The sequence below is a fragment of the Lithobates pipiens genome, unplaced genomic scaffold (genome assembly GCF_037356315.1).
Source record: "Lithobates pipiens isolate NorthernLeopardFrog02 unplaced genomic scaffold, aLitPip1_a1.2 Scaffold_19, whole genome shotgun sequence".
NCBI classification, from domain to species: Eukaryota; Metazoa; Chordata; class Amphibia; order Anura; family Ranidae; genus Lithobates; species Lithobates pipiens.
The window spans coordinates 289,425,879-289,449,228 of NW_027507764.1; the positions used below are offsets into that span (position 1 = coordinate 289,425,879).

Consider the following 23,350-nt stretch of genomic DNA (forward strand, 5'->3'; position numbering starts at 1 on the left):
GGCCTGAGTCGACTGAACTCCCATCACTCCACCCCAGCCGAATAGGCTGGTGTCCATTGCGATCACCGTCCATTTCAGAGGTAGGAACGACTTCCCACACTGAAGCACCAGGGACCTTAGCCACCAGATCAGGGAACCCCTGACTAACTGGCTCATCTGGATCTGTCGATCCAGGAACAATGGAGATCTGTCCCACTTTTTCAAGACCTCCTTCTGCAAGACTCTGGTATGGAACTGGGCATATGGTACTGCCTTGGAGGAGGCCATCATGAGTCCCAGGACTCGCATGCAGAAGCTCAGCAACGACCACTTGCGGTTCATCAGCAGTTTTACCGCGGCTCTGAGAGTCTGCAGCTTGTCTAAAGGGAGAAACACTCTCGCTTCCCTGGAGTCCAGCAGCAAGCCTAATTACTCCAAATGCTGAGTCGGTACTATCACTGACTTTTTTAGGTTCAACCGCCCCCTAAATTCTTGTAGGGTCTGCATGGTGATCACCACATCCTCCTCTAACTCTGAGGCGGAAGATGCTCTCAGGAGATCGTCTAGGTAACCCACGATTGCGATCCCGCGTTGCCGTATCAATGCCAAGACAGGAGCCAATACCTTGGTAAAGACTCGGGGGGGCTGATACCAAACCAAAAGGGAGAGCCACAAACTGGTAGTGGGCTTCCCCGACTGCAGTTGCAGAAACTTTTGATGCCGGAGGCATATGGGTATGTGCAGGTACGCATCCTGGATGTCTAAGGACACCAGGGAGTCCCCTTGGAGTGCAGCGACTACTGAGCGAACTGATTCCGTTCTGAACCTCTGCACTTTCACAAAGTGATTGAGGGCTTTTAGATCCAAGACTGAACGTACCCCTTTCCTTCTTGGGAACTACAAACAGGTTTGATTAGAACCCTTGGAAACACCCCGATTCCGGAACAGGTACAATCACCCCGCGATTCAGCAGGGCTCTTACTGCCCCCAAGAGGGCCTCCCAGCGAGCCGGGAGAATGGGTATGCCGGAGGGGAAGAATCGGTTTTGTGGCCAAGAGAGGAAATCTATCTTGTAGCCATAGGAAATCAGATCACAGACCCATTGGTCGGACAGTCGAGAGGACCACCGGGCTGAAAACTCTCGAAGGCGACCCCACACCCGAGTCATGGGTGGGGGCAAACCTTCATGTGGTAGCACTTTTGTTCGCAGGCTTGTTAGGCTTGCGGTTCCAGGGACGTTTCTGCCCTTCCGTGGTTGTCCTGTCAGGCACGGGACGTTTAGCTGAAGCTCCAGGTGGACGAAAAATCTGTTTGTAAGCGGAAAAAGAGGGCCCTTGCCTACGGCGTGGCTCCTTAGCCTTCCTGGCCTGTGGGAGTAGTGTACTCTTACCGCCTGTGGCATTCTTAAGGTCATTCAAAGAGGCTCCAAAGAGCTGGTCGCCAAGGAAGGGAAGATCCGTCAGGGCTTTTTTGGATGCCTGGTCAGCAGACCAGCATTTCAACCAAATCAGCCGCCTCAGCACCACTGCTGACACTGAAGCCCTGGATAACAGGGGGAGGGTATACAGGGCCACCTCACAAACATACTACTTAAGGCCATGTACTAGTTGGTCTGCTAGTTCCACGCAGACAGGAGAAGCCTGCTGTTCTCCCAATTCATGGTGCAACACAAGTGCGGATGCCAGTACTGGTCTTATGGTTGACCCCACAACCGTAAACAAGGAACGAGCCACTGCCTCGGCCTTCCTGTCTGTGGGATCCTTAAATGCAGGAGTCCCCTCTGCCGGGATCGTGGTTAGTTTGTTCAACCTGGATACTGGGGGGTCCACGACCGGAGGAGCCGACCACTTTTTGAGAAGGCTCCCCTCAAAGGGGCAATGCACCGCCATGTATTTGGGGACCGAAAGGTCGACCCCATTCTTTGTAAATGAACTTGTCAAAATAAGTCAGATACAGGAACACCTTAGGTGAATGGCTGGCTTACGGGACCCAAAAAGGGACCGCTACATCAGCAGAGGGATCTGCTGGCTCCTGAATCTTTAGGGTATCACACACAGCTGTGATAAGTGCTCCAACAAGCACTTTGTTGTGCATGGACCCAAACAGGGACTTCATCCTCACTGTCTGAACGGTCCTGGTCAGCGTCATCTGAAATGACAGAGCAGGGGTCACCAGCCTCAGCAGGGCCTGAGTCTGCATCAGAGCTCTCCCCAGAGGACGGGGGGGGGGGGCAGGGGCCGCTTTTTAGCACCTTGCGCCCACGCACCTCCTCCATCTTGGCAACGAATGAATTGAGGACCACCGACAAGGCGTCCAAGGGCACTGCGCATTCCGCAGGCGAACTGGTTGCAATTGCCTGGACTTTGAGGGAAGAAACACCAGTTTCTGAAGCCATGCTGACCCTACCCTGTCTGCCACCCGAAGGGGACTTAGGACAGGTGACACAGTCCCACCCTCCTTGCTGCTGCTGGCTGAGGGGCTCTTTCCTGTAGGACTCACCACCCTGAAGGGTTCTGCGCTATCCAGCAAGAAGTGCCTGTGGTCTCTGTTGGCTCCCAGGTGCAGAGGGATCCATCTGTGCCAGTGGAAGCTGCTGCTAATGGCGCTGAAACCGCTCTGCAACGTGCTCAGGCTCAAAGAAAATGGCCGCCCAACGTCCAGTATAAGGACATAAAACACAGGGAAAATGTCCGCCAGAGCACAGGGACACATGCTGCCGCTAGAGAAAGCTGAAAAACATGTTCAGGCTTCTAGAAAATGGCCCCGGGCGTCCAGGACAAATCACAGGGAAAATGGCCGCCGAAGCACAGGAGAGCATGCTTTCCCTTGCCCACACTAAAGATGGCCGCTGATGCTGAAACCATGAGGGACAGAGCTGAACAAATGGTGATCAGCGTTGCAAGGGACACAGGCACAGCCTCACAGGCACCTCCAGAGACATGAGAAACAGGACTCAGGACAGAGCCAGCCAGCGCAGCCCACCCACAGGTGAGAGCCCCCCCCAAAAGCCCCTGTACAGACACACATACACCGCTCAGCATCCACATGCAGCATCCCCCACAGGGAGGGGGGGAGGGAAGATAGGGACTGGGAGAGAAGAGATGTAGGTGAGGGACCCCGAATCGACCTCCCAGCGAATGCCCAGCTGCTCAGCCCCACCGAGGCAGGGAGAGCTGTACTTAACAGTCCTGAAGAGCTGGGAGACATATCATTACAGACTCACTCTCTGATCAGTACAGGGTGGCTTCTGGCCTCGGCACACTGACGCAGACATCAGTAGCCCGGTCATATGTGCGCCCCAGAGCATAAAAGCTCACGACCACCTCTGGAGCTAAAAATTTAATCGTGGCCGTCCCAGCGCGGAGCTCTGGTCCGCACACGCTCGATGGCCAGGCTGGGGAGACTACAAGGATAAGGGTATCCAGCCTGTCACCCAGCCAGCTGTTGATAGCAGATCACAGGATCTATCATCTTGTGCAAAAAGCCAAGCTTCTGCACAAAAAAAGATGGACTGATGGGCCCGTCAGGGATCCTAGTTCCTTCTCCTTCACTAGGCAAAAATAAAACTGAGGTTGCAGTAGCATGCTGAGGGGTTGTTACCCAAGGGACCACCCCTTGGGCGGAATTAGAAAGTTCTAGTTTTATTATCACATGTTACCATGTAATGCCTAGTCTTCTCCTGAAGGTGGCATAACAACCCAATGGTCTAAAGGGAGAAGCTGTGTCAGTCTGTGAAAATAAGATATTTTTTTTTTTTTTTTTAATTGTCGTTCTTGTTTATAGCACATAAAAAACGCAGAATCAAAAACCACCAAAAGAAACCTCTCTTTGTGGGAAAAAACAGGACAATTTTGTTTGGGTACAACGTCGCATGTCTGCACAATTGTTAGATAAAGCGACGCAGTGCCCAATCATAAAAACGGCCTGGTTATTGAGCAACCAAATCTTCCAGGGGGCTGAAGCATTTTGATGTTGTGACAAATGCGGTCATCAGACCCCTGCCCTTCTCACCAACTCATCTCAAAGGACTGGCCAATCTCACACTGCACTGTCACTTGCATAACATCGTAACTCTCAGCTGCACCCTGCACAATGATTTTCCAACTTGTGAGACCATGATCTACGTACCAGCAGCCTGGGAGCAATTGTTAAGTTGGGTTAAGTTATTTAAGCAATTCCCCTTTTAACTACCACCACAGAAGTTTCCTGAAGAGTCAGAACTTCCACAAGATTAGCACCCACAAGGTTAGCACCAACTACACGTGTTTGATAACTGCATATGCTAGGGTATCTCCGGTTCTCCTTTCCTTCCTTAGGGAAAGGGAAGGGTGAAGTGGAAATACAGGGTCCTCCTATGTTCATCTCTGGTTTGCCCAAATATTAACCCAACATCTGTACACAGTACCTCGGTAGGGCCAGAGATTTCAGAGGGGGCATTCAGGGTGCTCTTAGCAGATGCATAGTAAGAAACAGGGGTACCTAAATTGGCACCCAAAATGGCTGTGAAGATCTTGTCCCAGACGCCCACTCTGTCGCATCCCACTCCCAGCATGCCAATTAAAACATAGGCACAGGGTACTTATGAGCGGCCTCATTAGAGTCGCCCCCCGACTCTGATAATGGTAAAAAAAACTTTCCTGGGATGATGTTCCTTCTTTTGATCACCTTTGGTCTGGCCAATGTGACTTAAGCTCCTGTGTCCAGTTTTGGTCTGGTTGCCCACGGTGACTGGCTAGATTGGCAGTGGTTAGCTGAACTTTCCTGCGGATGAATGGCACAGAGAATGTTGCAGGTGAGGTTTTTTTCTGCTCAGGGCACAGAGGCATTTCTGGTTTTCCACAGCTTTAGCATCTGCTGGTGTCAATTGAGATTGATGTGACACCAGAGGCTGCAGGTGCTGGTTGCTGTGAAACTTGACTCACAGGGATAGACGCTGTTGCCATATGGGATTTCCCTCCTTTCCAGCCATTTGGGGGAGCCTTACGATAGATACCAGAGTGTTGATATAGATATCTGCCAGTTCTGCTGCTGCTTTAGCAGAGGCTGGCCTTCGCTCCAACACAAACTGTCTGAAATCTGCAGGACAGAGGTGAAGCAGCTGATCCTGAACCATGAGATCCGCCAGGGACTTGGCTTTCAAGCCTCTGGTCCCCTGCTGGAATGTGGTGCGCAAACGATATACCATCTGTGTATGAGTCCCCAGGTTCCTTTTGCAAGGACCTAAATCGCTTCCGATACACTTCCAGCGTTAACTGATACTTTTGGATGATCACAGCCTTTATGGTCTCATAATCGTCATCCTGGTCCACTGACAATTTGACATATGTATACAGGGCCTGGTGTCAGGTACTGGCCCATTGTACATGGGGTAGACGGTACCGACGGCATGTTTTTTCAAATAACAGAAGATACATGTCAATGTCACTGTCACTGTCCTTTCCCATTACTTGAAATTTGGCTGCCTGTCTCACAGGCAGAAAGGCATTCCTGTGCTCTAGGGATCGGAGGTTCTGAGCTTGTCGCTACTGCTGGAGCCTAGCCATCTCCAGTTCCTGCCAGCAATCAGCCTCCCTCTGTGCAGCCTCTGTCTGGCATACCACAGCCTCTCTGCCTCAGCCTGGCGCTCAAGAAACTGCAGATATGCCAGAGAATCCATCTCCATGATGCATTGTAGTGCATTCGACACCTGCAGGGATTCTATGCGAATTACAGGCACTCACAAAAGGTGCTGGTTTCCTCATGCTTTGGATTGGATGCAACATTCATTGATACTCCAGTGTCAGTCTCTGAACTGGCCTCTGAAGTAGTGGGAACCACTTCTATTACAGGTTCAGGTCTGCCCGTATATCATCCGGCAGGACATGAATCAGGCTTTCATGATTCTTGCCAAGGATATTAATTCCTCTTGCTTCACACTCAGCACACATGTCATTTTTACTCATATTGCAATCTGCTAAACCAGGCATGTTTTGCAAAAAGAAAAGATAGAGCAGAAAACTGAGATAGGAAGGAGCTGTTGCTGTATGTCTCTTTTTTTTTTTTAAAGATAAAATATGCACTGGCTTGTCTCTAATGACTGTTTCCACATAGGTTACAATCCTTCAGGGCAGAGCCAATTCTTAACGCTACACTGAACTACAACCACCCACTTTTACCGAAGAATCAGATCTGCTACAAGATTTGCATCACCACAGACCACATGCAGAGATTTAGCATATACAGTAGTGTTCAAGAGCCAGGAATTTTAGTTTGCATTAAAAGTTTTAGAGACAATTTTAACACTTTTCAAAATAGGACTTAATAATGAAAAGGTCAAAGTGGTGCAAATAAAATATTAATAGAAAAAGGGTGTTACAGAGAAATAAAGAGATAAAGCAACAGAGAATTAATAAAGTGGTTGTAAAGGATTTTTTTTTTTAAACATTTTATACGTGCCACGTCTGTGCAGTTTGTTTAGCACAGAGCAGCCTGGATCCTGCTCTTCTCGGGTCCCTCTTCGCTGCACCCAGCCCCTCCCTCCGAGTGTCCCTCAGCCAGCAGCTTGCTACAGGGGGCACCCAAGCTGAGTCAGAGCTCTGTGTATCCATTCAGACATGGAGCCCTGACCTGGCCCCACCCCCTCTCTCCCATGATTGGCTGACTGACCAATTGGCAGCCACAGGAGCCAATGGTGCCGCTGCTCTGTCTCAGCCAATCAGGAGTGTCCTGGATGGCTGAGAGGGTCGTGGACATCGCTGGAGAGAGAAGGGGCTCAGGTAGGTAATTAGGGGTTTCTGGGGGGGCTGCCACACAGGTGTTTTTTTATCTTAATACATAAAATGCATTAAGATAAAAATCCTTCTGCTTTTACAAGAGAAAAAAAGATTTAAAAATGAGAATATGTGCAATGTCCTGTTTCAGCAGATTTCAGTCAATGAGCAAGATGGTAAATTGGATCTCATAACATGACCTGTCTTTAGTTGTGTTCCATCAAGCGCCATCAACTTCAGAAGCAGCCTCCTTTTTTTCTGAAATCACGGGGGTGTTGTCAGAGACCATCTGACCAATTAAGCGGCTGAGTGGCCATGGGGGTGTCAAGTGTTTATGACCATGTCACAGATTCAGTTTTCCATAAGTATTCATATCTCTGAATACCTACTGTTTACAGATTGCCAACATGCATATTGTCCAGGATGAAATTAGCTTTGAAATGGCTACAAATATGTTAGGTCTCGTATGCCCAGTTCACCTAGGGGAGGAATTGGACCAGTCCTGCTCCCGGTACTCCTAGTTTAATGTTTGTGCTCAAAATGCTACAAATTAACTGAGGGAAGAAAATACTTAACCAATTGTTAAACCAGGTCTAATAGTAAAAGGTCAGGATTTGTTGTTGAAGGGGTTTTCTCTGCATTTAGTGAAGTATGCCTTCCATGCAGATGGCAAATCTTGAGGAACATGGATGTTCTTGCTTTTAACATTATGGGAATCACTGAGTCATTGAGGATCCTGCCATTCAAGAGCTGACCTTCAACAGTAATGCTGGTACAGCCAGTGACCCTGAAGCAGGTTCTTAAAATCAATCCTTGGAACAGAAGACCAGGTTGATCAGGCAAACCCTGCCACGCAGCATCTGCCAGGAGACTGGGCCAGTCTAGAACGGGGAGTATCACTGGAATGCCCTCTATCTCAAACCTGCAAAGCAGATGAGGCCAGGAAGTCATCAGAGTATCCACTGCTTTCATTAGAGGCTCAAAGTACATGCAAATAAACCTGTCCAGTTTGTTGATGAATCTGGGAGCCAGGAGGTTCACATCTCACAACCCTCACCAGTGGCACAAGTTCTGGAACTCTTCTGGATGTACGGACTTAGTCCCACATATACAGGCATGGCCTGCTGATTTAGTCTGTCCACACCTGGGATGTAAATGGCAGACAAAGCTGGAACATGAAGCCCCATCAGTTTACATACAGCGAGAATCTCCCATTTACTAAGCAGTCTCTGTAATAGGAAGTCCCGTCTCCTGGGCTGGCATTGGACCAGTGTTCTGTCTATCATAGAAGCCGGTCCAGGAGGTGGGATTTTGTATTAAACAGGCTTCCGCGTAAACTGGAGATTCTCACTGTATGTAATCTGATGGTGCTCATCCTGCCCCCTCCCTGTCCACTCCGAGGAAGCAGTATTCTGAGGTAAGGCTGCCGATGGGCATTGATGGGCAATGGTGAGGCTGCATTGATGGGCACTGACCCTTATTTTGCTTCAAAGTTCTTTATTCAAAATTCTATTTTTTTCCCTGAAACTTCCCTCCCAAAATTCAGGTGTGTTATATGCCAATAAATACACACACATATTATATATATGTTTTATATAAAAATATCACAGCTGCACTGATTTACCTCTGCTTGATGAAATAAGTCTTGGGTAGTCTTCAACAAACCTTCACCTCTGCAGAGGAAAGATTACATATTAAGAAAAGAGATAAATATGGCTGACCTTAAAATAGATGTTGCTTGACTCTAGTTTTAATATTTCTTGCGTCACAGATTCAGAATAAGTATGCATATGATCTGTATAGTTGTTCCGGGTAATTGACTTCGAAAGTTAGAAATCAGAAATGCCAGCCGCCATGATTCTAGCATTGCAAGATTTCTTTAACATTTTGCATTAATGTTCCGTCAGGGACATTTCGCCTCACAGCCTGTCCCAAACACAGCAGGATGTAAGAGAAAAATATCTCCAAAGGGAGGGGGATATCCCCTCTTTTTACCAGAACAGGTGTCCTCATTGGAAGATTTTTCATCACCATCTGTTCCTGGAACAACTCAAAAGTTTGGCTTTTCCATCACTTTCTGTACCAGAGACAATTTTCACCCAGAAAAAATAAGATTTTTATAACAGCTTACCTCTAAAATCCTTTTCTTTCAAGTACATCACGGTACACAGAGCCATAGTAATTACTATGTGGGTTATAGGCCACCTTCAGGTGATGGACACTCGCACACCCTAAACAGGAAGTTGCCTCCCTATAAAACCTCTCCCACTACTGGGACTAACTCAGTTTTTGTAGCAACACAATACACGTGTATAACAGAAACAGGGGAGGGACCTTTGTGTCCTGTGATGTATGTCAAAGAAAAGGATTTTACAGGTAAGCGGTTCTAAAAATCCTATTTACTTAATTGTACATCACGGGACACAGAGTCATAGTAATTACTATGTGGGATGTCCCAGAGCCAACTGAGGGGAGGGAGAGACAAGACAACATGGGACTGGGGGCGTTATACTGCTGCCTGCAGCACATTATGCCCAAAGGCGATATCCTCATGCCTTTTTACATTCATCCGATAAAATCTGGTTAATGTATGGACTGAAGACCAAGTTGAGGCCTTGTAGATTTGAAGCCATGGAAGCTTGGTGATGCACCCCCACAAAGCACTAACAGTCCTAGTGGAGTGTGCTTTTGATTTGAGAGGGTGAATTCCTCATCTTTAAACCATAAGCCTGAAGAGATACTTGCTGAATCCATTTAGAAATAGTAGATTTCAATGCGGTCTGTCCTCTTTTAGGACCTTCAGGAAACACTAACAAAACATCAGTTTTTCGAATCTGAGCAGTCGCCTTTAAGTAGACCTTGACTGCTCTCAACACATCAATGGGGTTCTGCAAAAAAATAAATAAAGGTAGAACAATATCCTGGTTTAGACAAAAACCTGACACTACCTTTGGTAGAAAGTTAGGATGAGGACGCAATACTATGTTATTCTTGTGAATAATAAATGGCTCTTTACAAGAAAGAGCAACTCCGATACCCTTCTTGCAGAGGATATGGTTACCAGAAGAACTAGTTTCCTTGTCAAAAAGACCAAGGGAATATGTTGTATCAGCTCAAAAAGGCCGTTTTTGTAATACCAAAAGAACTAAATTCAAGTCTCAAGGGCTCAGGGGTGACCTAACCAGGGGATTAAGCTGTGTTATCCCCTGAAAAAAAAAACTACGAACCAAAGAATGCGAAGCAAGTGGTCATTGAAACTATACCAATAAGGCCGAGACCTGGCCTTTGAAAGTACTCAAGGCCCGCTTAATTTCTAACCCCATCTGCAGAAAGTCAAGGATTCTATCCATGACATACCTCCTGGGGTGCCAACCCCTGGATTCAACCCAGGAGACATATGCCTTCCAGACTCTATAATATGTGAGTCTGGAGGCCGGCTTCCTTGCATTAGCCAAGGTAGATACCACTGAACTTGACAGCCCACGTTTCTTCAGAATGTGGGACTCAATAGCCAAACCGTTAAATTTAGTGTTTGTAAGGTAGGCTGTAGACATGGGCGCCATCAATAAATTCATTTCGTTCTGTTCCATTTCGATTCATAATAAAATTAATTTGTACATCGTTGTTCGTGTCCGAAATTCCATTCTGTTTCGTATGAAATACGAATTGTCGTTAACGTGTACGAACGTTCTTTACGATGAATTTAAAGGCAAAAACATTGCTCATTATGCTTATTATGACTTGCAGAAGACTTTTGTGATAGAAGTCAATGTAAGTTGCCTGAAGACCTCAGTGAAGGACTTTCATCCTTCTCTGGGCAGGCTGCCAAGAAAAGAACAAAACGATACAATGTTTCTTCTTCAATGGGCTGAACTTGTGTAGAAGTTCTCAGTTTAACCATTTAAAGACTAAATCTTTTCTGACACTTGATGCTTACAAGTAAAAATCCAGTAAGTCTTTCAAACGCAAGTTAGCCCTTTTTTTTTCGGTCGACCTCTAGGGAGCAGTGACATTAGCAGCGTGACATACAGCAATGACAACAGCACCGTGATAGAGAGCACTGACATCAGCAGCGTGACATACAGCAATGACACCTGCACCGTGATAAAGGGCTAACTTGTGCTTGAAAGACCTCTGCGCAAATACTGCGTCACATAAAAATATTGCAACAACCGCTATTTTATTCCCTAGGGTCTCTGCTAAAAAAAATATATATATAATTTTTGGGGCTTCCGAGTGATTTTCTAGCAGAAAATACTGGATTTTTACGTAAGCAACAAGTGTCAGAAAAGATTTAGACCCCATTCACACCTGAACGTTTTGTAGCTTGACGCCTGAAGCTACAAAACGCTGGAGGGGAAAAAATCCATTATTCTCAATGGAGATGGTTCACATCTCAACTCCAAGTCGCCTGAAGCCCTACACCTGAAGCTCAAACAAGTTCCGGGCCCTTTTTTGTCGCGCGAATCGGGCTGATTTGGGCGTTTTTCTTCTTTTAACATTGGTGACCTTTTGCCCTGCACAAATTCGCGGTAAAAAACGCCGCAAATCGCAGTAAAAAACGCTGCAAATCGCGGTAAGAAACGCTGCAAAAAACGCTGCATTCACACTTGAGCGTAGCATTTTCAAGTGTTTTTTGCGGCGTTTTTTACCGCGATTTGTGGCGTTTTTTACCGCGATTTGCGGCGTTTTTTTACTGCGTTTTTTACCGCGATTTGCCGAGAATTTGTGCAAGGCAAAAGGTCACCAATGTTAAAATGAGAAAAACGCCCAAATCAGCCCGATTCGCGCAATTTGAGCTTCAGGCGTAGGGCTTAAGGCCACGGAGTGGAGATGTGAACCATCTCTATTGAGAATAATGGATTTTTTCCCCTCCAGCGTTTTGTAGCTTCAGGCGTCAAGCTACAAAACGCACAGGTGTGAATGGGGTCTTAGTCTTTAAATGGTTAAACTGAAAACTTCTACACAGGGAGTTCAGCCCATTGAAGAAGAAACATTGCATCAATTTGTTCTTTTCTTGGCAGCCTGCCCAGAGAGGATGAAAGTCCTTCACTGATGTCTTCAGGCAATTTACATTGACTTCTATCACAGAAGTCTTCTGCAAGTCATAATAAGCATAATGACGGACAAAAGTTCGTATTCCGTACAGAATTCGGACGCACAGCAATTCGTATTTTGGATCCTCCCGAACGTACGAATTTCTCAAAATTCGTACGAATTTGAGATTCGTACGAAACGAAGCACACATGTCTAGTAGGCCGTAATACTGGAAATTGTGAGAGAAGGTCTGGACATGGTGGTAAGGGTCCATGTGACCCCTACCACCATACTTATGATCTCTGCATACCAAGATCTCCTGGGCCACAAGAATCACCGACTTCCCTTCTTGCTTGATCCTGTGAAGTCGTGGACGCAGGCAGAATAGGAGGGAATGCATAAATCAGTGAGAACGGATTCCACAGGAATAGCAAGGCATCTGTTCTGCATGCTAGCGGATCCTTTATTAATGACACAAAGTCGTCAAATTCTTTGTTGAACCTGGATGCAGACGTCTGGGATTCCTCATCTTTGGCATATTGACAGGAAGATATCGGTGTGAACGAACCATTCTCCCAGTTACAACTGCCGACGACTCAAGTAGTCCACCTGCCAATTTTCTATTCCTAGAATGAAGACTGCCGATAGGCAAAGTACATTGTTTTCTGCCCAAGATAGGCTATGATTCACCTCTCTCTGGGCCGCACAACGTCTTGTGCCCCCTTGACGATTGATATAGGCCATTGCTGTGGCATCGTCGGATTGGATCATGGCATGACAATTCTGTAAACTGAACGTTCAGGCCCTCAGGACCAAGTGCTCTGCCCGAATCTCTAGAATGTTAATGGGCAAGGCCATTTCTGATCCGGGCCACTTCTCTTGGACAGTTGCCTCTTCCAGGACTGCTCCCCAACCCAAAAACATTGGCATATGTTGTTACACTTCCCAGGTAACTGAAGGAAAGATTTTCCCCTTTGCAGATTTTTTGTTATTGACCATAAACTGAGGCTCCAGCGCACCTTTGGAGTCAGACACATGGGATATCTAGAGCTTGAACCCTTTTGTTCCAAGCCAATAGGATACTGTTTTGCAGCAGTCTCAAATGAAACTGAGCATAAAGAACGACCTCGAATGAAGCCACCATCTTTCCCAAACAAGCTCTAGCAAAGCTGAATAGAAGAATTCATCTTGCTTCGACCACCTAAATCAGTTCCTTTATGGAGCTGATCTTTGCCTGGGGCAAGAATACCCTTTTCTGGGTGTATCTATGATCAGATACAAGTATTTTATCCTTCTTTGTGGATTTAAGGAAGAATTCTTTAGTTTGAGAATCCAACCAAAGTATTCCAGGTAGTTGAATGTGGTGACCATACTAAGCGGGCTACCGACTGGTCTATACACTCAATCTGGAAAACTAACTTTTTATCTGTTGGATCCCTAAGCATTTGAGCACTGTCTGCCGGATAAGTCAAACTTTTTATTCAGAGGATATAGCAGCATTAATTGCTGGTATACCCAACTTTTAGTGAATTTTTTCCTCCATATTATAAACTGTGAAAAACTTTTTAGGAGGGAAAAAATGCTTATCTGGGTGATCCCACTCATTTCCAGCAATGAATGGACAGGAAAGGCATGCACAGCTTGAGGAGGCTTTAGTGAACCCAAACACTCAGTTAAGGGTACATAAATGTGGAGTAGACCATTCATTAAGAAATTGCACAATCAATCTTACAGATTGTGAAGCTGATCCCTCTGCATTTGACCCCTCAGAAGAGGAGTCATCAGCCTCTTCACGGTCCCCTGAGGGAATTCATCTTCTCCCGCCCACAGTTCCTCAGTTTGAGGGTCCTGAATAATGGAAGAGAAACTGTCGCATTTTGTCCCACACTTAATGCCAACTTTTTTTACAATCCTATCATGGCTGAGGAAAAACACCTCTTCAGTAATATAGACAGGGGCTGCAGTGTTGAAAACAGTAGCAAACATTTCATGGTCCTGATGCTCACTCTTACCAGCCACCCCCTCTCAGGGGAGGATGCTATTGTAGAGAGGAGTATGCTTTCCAGAGCTTGACGGAGACCCTTATAGCCCATTTTGGGGGTGTTTCAAGTCCCCTTTTGCTTAACCCGATGCACAAAAGCAGAGGTACTACCAAAAGAAAATTGCATCCACTGCTTGAGCAATAGTCCAGCCACTGCTGCTGCTATCAACGATCAGCCTGTTGCTATTAGTAAATGTGTCAGGGAATGCCAGTGTCACCAACCTCTTACATGACCCTTTTTGGCATTGTGGCCCTCCGACATCTCTGCAGCTAGCAGCAAAAATTTCACTTCTAAACATACTCCCGTGTTGGATGTTGGCGGATGCCAATGCCGCGATAAGCTCTGCCCCTTCAGTAACATCACGCCCCCCCCCCCCCCTTTCAAAAGAGTTTTCCCACGTGAGTCTCTGATCGGACGGGATAGGTGTGTGTGTGGGGGAGGATGGTGAGGAGACCTGTAAAAGCCGTCGTGCAGGGGTGGTGAAAAAAAAAGGAATGGCATCGCTGATCGTTTTTTTGGCTTGCCCTATGAGGAAAGAGGGGGGAGAGCTTTGTCCAGGTGGGGGGTGTTTCGTGGAAGAAAATCCCTCCAATCTTACTGGAGATCTGAGCTGCTCGCTGGAGGGAAGCCTGCTGATTCTGTGACAATGCATGATGTTTGAGGAAAGCATGACAAGGTACGGGCTCTATACAGCCCCCAGTGGCGACTCTTAGCCATGACAACATTTACTCCTTTAAAGGAGACGTTTCATAAGAAAATTTAAAAATTCCTTAGAAACTTCCACTTACCTTTCCCACCGCAAGATTTTCTATGGTAAAAACCAATCTTCACCTCTCACAGTGGGCTCCGTTACAAAACCTTCAGGAACTGGGGACCCTCGGGGAACCCACACTCCTGGACCTGTAAAGCACCCAGCCAGTAAAAACTTTATGCCTGAAAAAAACAAAGCTCTGGATCCTGGGGTACAGCTCTCTAAAAAGAGAAGCGTTACAAGCTAAACCTTTTTTCTTCTGTCACGAGGCACAGGTACCATTCAAGTCTGCCTGAAAAGACACATATAATGGATCCGGCTGCATAGCTAGCCCCAGCAAGGATCGCTCCAGTGAAGCTCAGCACAGCACATCTTTACTTGTGACCAACACCTTAGACACTGATGAAAAAACTGAGGTACTCCCAGTAGTGGGAGGGGTTATATAGGGAGGCAACTTCCTGTTTAGGGTGTGCCAGTGTCCATCACCTGAGGTGGCCTATAACCCACGTAGTAATTACTATGGTTCTGTGTCCTGTGATGTATAATCAAGAAACAGCAAGGGTGTGCAATTAAGGCACTGTTGCCTAGGATGTAAGGTTGGGTACACATGTAATGTTTAAAAAGAGGTCGCTGTACTAAGCAATATTAGTGTAGCCATCTCCCCTACTGTGCCTTTATGTTCTGACAGAGGGACTGCCGTTAGACAGACTTCTGTCAGAAGGACAGCTTTACACACTGACCGAATGTCAGCTGGTTCCTGTTGAACCACCGATGTTCGGCCTGTGTGTACTTTGTTTTAGTCTCATGAGATTTGGTAATATCACTATTGTTAAGCCCACTGAGGACTTTGTCCTCTTCTTCTTGAGCTCCATTTCCTTTAATTTAGGCATCCAAAATGCAGCATTTTGGATTTTTTCCACAATGCACTGGTGGACAGAGTTTCGACTGAAATCAAATTTCTTTTGGAATTGTCTATGCAGGTCAATGTGTCCCGCACGTCATACAATTCTTTTAATTCATCAAAAGCATCACAGAGTGATGCTCCTTTTTCCTGTCAACTTTATTTTGACATGTTTTACTTAACACACAGACTTTTCACTATTCGCTGTGTAGTGTCAAGATTGTTCAGCTATGGTTAATTTTTATACAGTATTTCTGTATCTTCAAACTCTTAAAGCAATGATGTCCCCATTTATAAATAAAATGTTCCCTGGAGACAATTTAAACTCTCCTCTCCTGATGCCCTCTCCACTGTAGTAAAGATAAACGGTCAGATGAAGAATCTTCAGAATCCAAGAGGTACAGTATTACAATCCTTGGCTGGGCCTAGTGGTTTAATCAGCCGGCATTTATTTATTTTTATTTTTTTTTATTTATTTATTTTTTTTCTTTTTTTTCTTTTTTTTCTTTTTTCTTTTTTTGCTACTTCAGCGAATTTTTCATGAGGTCCAATCAGATTAACGTTCATATACGTTATCCTCTTCTTCACATCATTGTAGCATTTATTTTCTAATTGAAATCCCGAACAAAGATTCCCCTTTTTTTTTTTTTTTTTTTTTCCCCCAAATACAAAGAACTACTGTTATCCAGAAGGAAAGGTATACCAACAGAACAAAGAGAAAAAAAAAAAAAAAAAGAAAACATTATAAAATTCAACCCTACCCATTTCTCCCCTTCTTCACTCCCTTACACCTCCCCCCCCCCCTCCCCCCCCGCCAACCCTCTCCCACCACCTATGCGTAGAAGTTCCAACCTTCTCAAGATCTGATATGCTCAGCGTAGCTCCATGATTTTTTAAATTTTTTCCACTCATGCCATAACTCTACTCCTGTCTGTCCCCTATCCTCCTGGCTTTCCCTTCGCCTAGTCATCCGGTAAGTCTCTTCCACAGTATCGATCCATTCCCATGTTGCTGGGCTTTCCTCTTTTTGCCAATTTTTTGGTATCAGTCTTTTAGCTGCATTTAAAAGATGTGGTACCAAAGAATTCCGATATTTTTTCATTTCCTCCCTCGTACCGTGAAATAGAACCACCCATGGATCCTCGGGGATTGAGATATTTGTAATTTCTCTTATATGGTGTAATATTCTTTTCCAATATTCCTTTATTTTGGGGCACTTCCACCACAAGTGGGCCATTGTTCCCACTTCCCCGCATCCTCTCCAACAATCCCCAGATTTACTTGGATCAATTTTATGCATTTTGTCTGGGGTAGCGTACCATCTGGAAATAAGTTTATAATTCATTTCTGCTGTTCTGCTATCGACTGCAGATTTATGTATAAGTTTAAAAATTTTCCTCTTAGTGCTATTATCACATAGTGTTCCCATATCCATTTCCCATTTCTGCATATAGGGTAGACTCTCCAGCTCCCCTTCCTCAGCCAGGAGCCCATACAGCTTAGAGATTGTTCCCCTGGAGTCTTCTGTTAAGCAAAGCTTCTCCAGGGGTGACCACTCCTCTTCCGTTTTTAGTGGCTGTGGTAGGCTTCTGACAAAGTGAGCCAGCTGGAGATATCTCCACTCGTCTATTTTACCTAGATCCCCTTTGTGTTTCATCTCGTATAGTGTCAAAATCTTTCCTCCTTTTATAATATCCCGCACCTGTGCCTTTTCTTTCAACCAGTTTCCGCTATTTATTTTTAACCCTGGCGGGAAATATTCATTTTCTTTTAATTCCAAAAGTGGCGAATTATATTGCTTATTTAAATGCTTATAAACCCTATCCCAAACCCTAAGTGTGTTTTGTGTCAATATACTAGTGCCTATATCCAATGTCCTGTGTTTAGGCGGGTTCCAAACTATTTTATTCAACTGTGTTTTACTCAGCACATTCTCTATGTTAACCCATCTTTTTCCTTATTATTAACTTTTACCCACTCTATTAATCTCGACAATACGATAGCATTGTAATACTGTTGTATATCTGGTACCGCAAGTCCCCCTTTAAGTTTGCTTCGCTTCAGGATATCGAAGGAGACTCTAGTTTTTTTTTTATTCCATATGAATCCCCCTAACAGAGTCTTAATCTTCGAAAAATAGAACTTCGGTATCTCTATGGGGATCATTTGGAATTTATAAAGGATCTTAGGAACAATGAACATCTTTAAACTAGTAATACGTCCCAACCAGGTCAAGGGTCTATTGACCAATCTATTGCACTCTTTCTTAATTTCATCTAGCAATGGAACAAAATTTAATTTAAATAAATTCTCTAATGGGATTGTAAGTTTTATTCCCAAGTAATTTATTGCCTTCCGCCAGGGAAAACAGAATTTTTTTTGAAGCCCCCTTTTTTCCAGTTCGCCCGTATTGATATTAAGTACCACCGATTTGGCTATGTTAATTTTAAAATTCGAAAGTTGGCCATAATGTGCTATCGCTTCCATTAATTTAGGCATCGTATTACTTGGCTCCCTAATATAAAATAACACATCAGCAAACGCAGCCAATTTATGCTCTTCTTGTCCTATTAAGATTCCTTTGATCCGTGGATCCTTGCGAATCAAGGCAAGAAGAGGTTCTAGGGATAGCACAAACAGCAGGGGTGAAAGAGGACACCCCTGCCTTGTGCCATTTTTCATCTCGAAAGGTAAAGAAAGCGTACCGTTGATCTTAATCCTTGAGATTGGACGGTAGTAAAGTGTCTTAATCCTTTGGATCATTTTTGGTCCCACACCCATTGTCTCCAGGGTTCTGAACATGAACCCCCAGTCTACCCTGTCGAAGGCCTTCTGGGCATCTATCGACAGGAGTAGACTCGGGGCCCCTCCCCCCTCACCCCGGGACAAAAGGAGCAATGTTCTCACTCCGTTATCCCTCCCCTCCCTTCCAGATACAAAACCCACTTGGTCGGGATGGACTAATGACTTCATTAAAATCTTCATTCTACTGGCCAAAATTTTTCCAAACAGCTTTGTCTCGGCATTCACTAACGAAATAGGCCTGAAATTAGAGCACAGAGTCTCTTTCTTCCCTTCCTTCCGTATAACCGTTATGGAAGCAGTCCTTGCTTCTTCACTCAGTTCGTACTCAACCCCTAAATTATTCAAATAATTACATAGGTGGGGAATTAATAATTTCTTAAATTTCTTGAAATAGAATACAGAAAACCCATCTGGTCCCGGACTTTTACCAGATGCTGAGTCCATCAGAGCCTTATTTAATTCCTCCTCTGAAATAGGTTTCTCTAAGGTTTCCATTTCTATTTCTGAAATTTTTGTCAATCGGGCTCTTTCCAAATATTCCTCTATTTTTAGTTCCTTTTCTTCTACCTTGAGTCCTATAGGCTGGTCTACTGCATATAACTTCTCGTAATAACCCCTAAATATTTCCGCGATCTCACTCGTTCCGTGAACCATATCTTTTTTACTTGACTGAATTTTCCCTATGTAATTTCTGGATTTAACCCTCTGTAATCTTCTTGCTAAATATTTAGTAGGTTTGTTATCTCCATAGTACCTATCCCTAGCTGATTAAACGTTTTTTGAGTTTCCTGTTCCATCAAGGTTCTTAATTCATCCCGTTTAATTACCAATTTTTGAAAAATTTCCTTATCCTGATTTGGGTGTTTTTTATGTTGCTGCTCTATTCTAAATATTTCTTCAATCAATGTTTTAATTTTTTCTGATCTCTCTTTTTTTCTTCTGGCTCCCATTGATATCAGGATCCCCCTAATATAGGCTTTGTGGGCCTCCCATAGATTCTGACTTGAAATATGTCCGGTATTGTTGATCGAAAAATATTGTTCTAATTCTTTACTGATCTTCTCCTCTCCCTCTGCATCCTGAATCAAACCTTCGTTTAGCCTCCAGGTGAAAGGCTTACGCTCTCCTCCCCTTAATTGCAGCTTCATCCTAACGGGAGCATGGTCGGAGAGTGAGACCACCCCAATCGAGGTCTCTTCCACCATTTCCAGAGTTCTATGGTCTACAAAGATATAATCGATCCGGGAATACGTCCTGTGCACAGGGGAGTAGAACGTGAAATCTTTCTCGTTTGGGTGCTGTACTCTCCAAACATCTACTAATTGACAATTATGAAGTTTTTGTTTTATTCTTTTTAATTGCACCTTACTAGTCCCCTGTGCCCTGGACGTATATCCAGTCCCGGATCGACACAAAAATTCAGGTCCCCCATCAAGATTACTGGTCCTCTCCCAAAATCTCTTAGTTTCCCCAGGAGGCCCTCTAAATATTTTGTAGGGTCCCGATTAGGGGCATAAATATTAATCAGTGTACATTCCATATCTCTTAATTTACCTCTTAAGATTAGGTACCTTCCCTCCGGGTCAACCATTCTATCTTCTAAATTAAACTGTATTTTCTTTGAGAAACCAATAGCAACTCCCCTTCCTCTACTTGTTATCGCATCACCGTAGTACCACACAGGAAACTCCCTTGAATATAGCTTAATATTGGCCTTATGAGAAAAATGGGTTTCCTGTAAAAAAATTACCTCTGCTTTATAAAACCTCAATTCCTTCAATATCTTATGCCTCTTGCTAGGCGAATTTAACCCTTTGACGTTATATGACATAAAGTTTATGGCTTGCATTATTGAGTCTCTAGATTACCTAATAAGAATATCTTTCTTACCTCCTCTACCATAGGTTTTCCTTCCCTCCCCTCCCCCTGTCTCTCCCTTCCCTTACCCCCCGACCCTCCCCTTCTCTCCCCCCCCTCCCCCCCCTCCACCAACCCCTCCCCCCACCCCCTCCCACTCTGTCCCACCACCCACCCTCCCCCGGCCTAAATCTGGCCCTTGGCTCACAGAGTGGTCCGGTAATCCCGACCCTCGATAAGTCCTGTAGATTCTAAGGTACAGAACAGTTTTCGGCCTCCCCATCCCCTCCCCCCCCCCAGGACATTCCTAAGAGGGGGGGGAGGGGTGGTCAGACCAGCCCCCCCCTGCCACACAAATGCTAAGACATAATTTCACATACTTCTCTCCCTTCCTCCCAGCCACCCACCTCTCCCCTCCAACACCCCCGGATCCCCTTCTATCCAGCCTGGCAAAGCCGGTGCCTGAATACTCAAACTCTCGCAGAAGTCCAGCAACTCGTCTGGGAAACGCAACCTAGCTGTCTTGCCATCCTTAAATCCTATAAGACAAGCCGGGAACCCCCAACTATAACGTATGTTCTGCATTTTCATCAGCTCCAACAGAGGTTTCAGAAGCCGCTTTCTAGTCAAAGTCTCTGCGGCTAAGTCTGGGAAAATTTGTAGATCTGACCCTGCATAATTTAAGACCTCTCTCCCCTTTAATTTTGACCATATCTTGTCTTTATCTTCACAGAATCTGAATCTGACAATAATGTCCCGAGGCTTATTTAATCCTCCGTTCCTTAATCTACCTACACGATGGACCCTTTCAATTTTGGGGAATCCATCCTCTCCTCTGCCCAGGAGTGGATTCAATATATTTTTGATAATCTCCCTCAGGTCTTCTTGCTTGCTTTCAGGAACTGCACGTAATCTTAAATTTTGTCTGCGATTTCTATTTTCTTGATCCTCTAATTGATACAGGATTTTCCTCTGATTCTGATTTATTGATTTAATATGGTCTTTTACTCTTTCTATTTCTAGGGCTTGCTTTTCCATATTAGACTCCACTTCTTCCACTCTGTTCAATAGGTGGCCCAGATCCCCTCGCAATAGAGCAATTTCTGATTTTATTGCGACTTCAAGATTAGATAGCATTTCTCTCAGGACTTGCTGAGTTAGAGGCAAGTCTACTCCCTGGTGCTCTCCATCTCTACTCAACTCCATTTTGCTTTCGGTTGTAAGGTCATCCCTTGAGTGTTCCCTACTTTTCCCCTGTTTTTTATCTTGACCCTTCTTTTTTCCTGTATTCAGGGGTATTTCTTCCGCCCCCTCTCCTTTTGGGCTTCCCCCTTGGGTCAGATATTGCTTAATTGCGCTGTCAGTTGTATTTTTTGGGGTTTTAAGGCCCCCTCTTCCCCATTCTGTTTGGAGGATTTATTCATTTTATTGCACGAAGATTGAAAGTTTTAAATTGTCCCTCAATACGTGGGTTCCTGGATGTACTCCTATTCCATCCCAAAAAAAATAAAAAAAAATAAAAAAATAAAAGGACCCACACCACGTTGTGCCCTCCTTAGATAAAGCCTTCCACCATCCCCTGCACTCTTAGGTTTTTAAGGGGGGTCTTTTAAGACAACACACAGAGTATAGGACCCCGCAGCACTTATTTAACCAAACATGCAGGGTATTTTGATCTTTAGTCTGGGCCAATAAGACCAGAAGAGCACACAGAGAGAAGCACACACCAGCGGAGCCCCCTAGCCAGTTTTTTTTACCGCCTCATGTCCAGATCAACAGGTATTGAAGAAAAAAAAGGGGAAAAAAAAAAAAAAAAAAAAAAACATTGAATTAAATATCCCCCTTAGCCGCCATGTCTTATTCTTTTGGAGTTTGAAAAGAGATTGCACTCCGTATATTTAATATAGCCCCCTACTATGTTGCCCAATCAAGCTGGGGTTTCAGTTAAAGCCTCCGGTGGGGTGTCATTGCCATTGCAGCTTTCCACAGGTCTGCTCTTGGGCTTTGCATAATCACACAGCTATTTTTGGAATGCTCATTCACTCCCCTGATCCAGCAACTCTAGCAATGACCACCCAATCACTTTTAAAACCTTCAGCACAACTGCAACACAGATCACAAATTCAACATTGCTTATCTGCTCCACGTTGCCGTTTGGTTTCGATCCTCTCCTTCACTTATGGTTGCGATGGTTGAGAGCCCTTCTCAGCGCCCTTCTCAGCGCTAGGTGCTAGTGGTGAGCCGAACGGCGAGGGGGAGAGGGGGGAAAGACAGCGGGGACACGGAGAGCCCGGACTATATCCTCGTCCTGCCTGTTCCCCATGTGGCATCCAGCGGGGGGGGGGGGCGGTCTCCGGAGCGGTGGCGTCTAGGATGATACCGGGATGGATGTTTCCTCCAGCTGGAGCCTCTCACTCTCCCAGCTGTCTCCCGCACAGCACGCCGTCTTCTCGCTCCGGCCGACCTCTCACTGCTTCCTCCCTCAGAACCTGCGTCCTACGTCATGACGCTTTGGCAAGATGCCATCAGCCGGCATTTATATCACTAATGTGTCCTGTAGCACACAGGGAGGCACTGAAAAAATTGACACTCCCAGATATGTTGGATTTTGCAGATTATTCAGCCAGTGGTTTTTCCTCATTACAGCTGAGACCTTTGACACAGGCACAGGGAGAGGGAGTACAAGCAGTCTTCTATGCAGAAATCCTTTACTGTACGCGTCATATACCAACTCACGTTAAATTGAAACTATACTCGCTTTGAATCCAGCGATGCACCATACCCGAAACTCCCCGCTGACATCTTTGGGAGGCCAACTACCTGGTCTCAATTGGCGCCTGCTGTCATTGGCCGTCCCGAGGTGATGTCACTCCTGCGCAGGAGTTCTGTCTGATTTAGCATTACCGAACTTGTGCAGTGAGCTGCACTTGCGCAGCTTACTGTACAGGAGCAGACAGGCAGGTAAGTAACTTTAATGCAGAAGAGACGAAGCATGTATCTTCTGCATTGAAAATCCACCAATTTTAATTCAGAGCCTAAAGATCCACTTTAACCACTTAAGGACCGCCGCATGGCAATGTACGTCGGCAGAATGGCACCGACAGGCACAAGCACGTACGTGCTTGCCTTCCAGTGGGTGGGGGGTGCGATCGGACCCCCTCCTGCTGGCTGCGGCGGTCCGTTTTGCTTCAGGAGTGATACGGGATGAGGGGATGGCCGTTGGTTTCTG

The 23,350-nt window shown here is 45.3% G+C and overlaps 1 protein-coding gene across 3 annotated transcripts in view; it reads right to left on the bottom strand.

Moving 5' to 3' along the window:
- Window positions 1–23,350, bottom strand: part of CTNNAL1 (catenin alpha like 1) — a 417,111-nt gene that overhangs the window by 20,102 nt on the left and 373,659 nt on the right. For all 3 annotated transcript variants that reach the window (XM_077492001.1, XM_077492002.1, XM_077492003.1), the window contains exon 15: window positions 8,353–8,401. In XM_077492001.1, coding sequence (XP_077348127.1) covers window positions 8,353–8,401 — 49 coding nt within the window. The remainder of the gene's footprint in view (window positions 1–8,352; window positions 8,402–23,350) is intronic.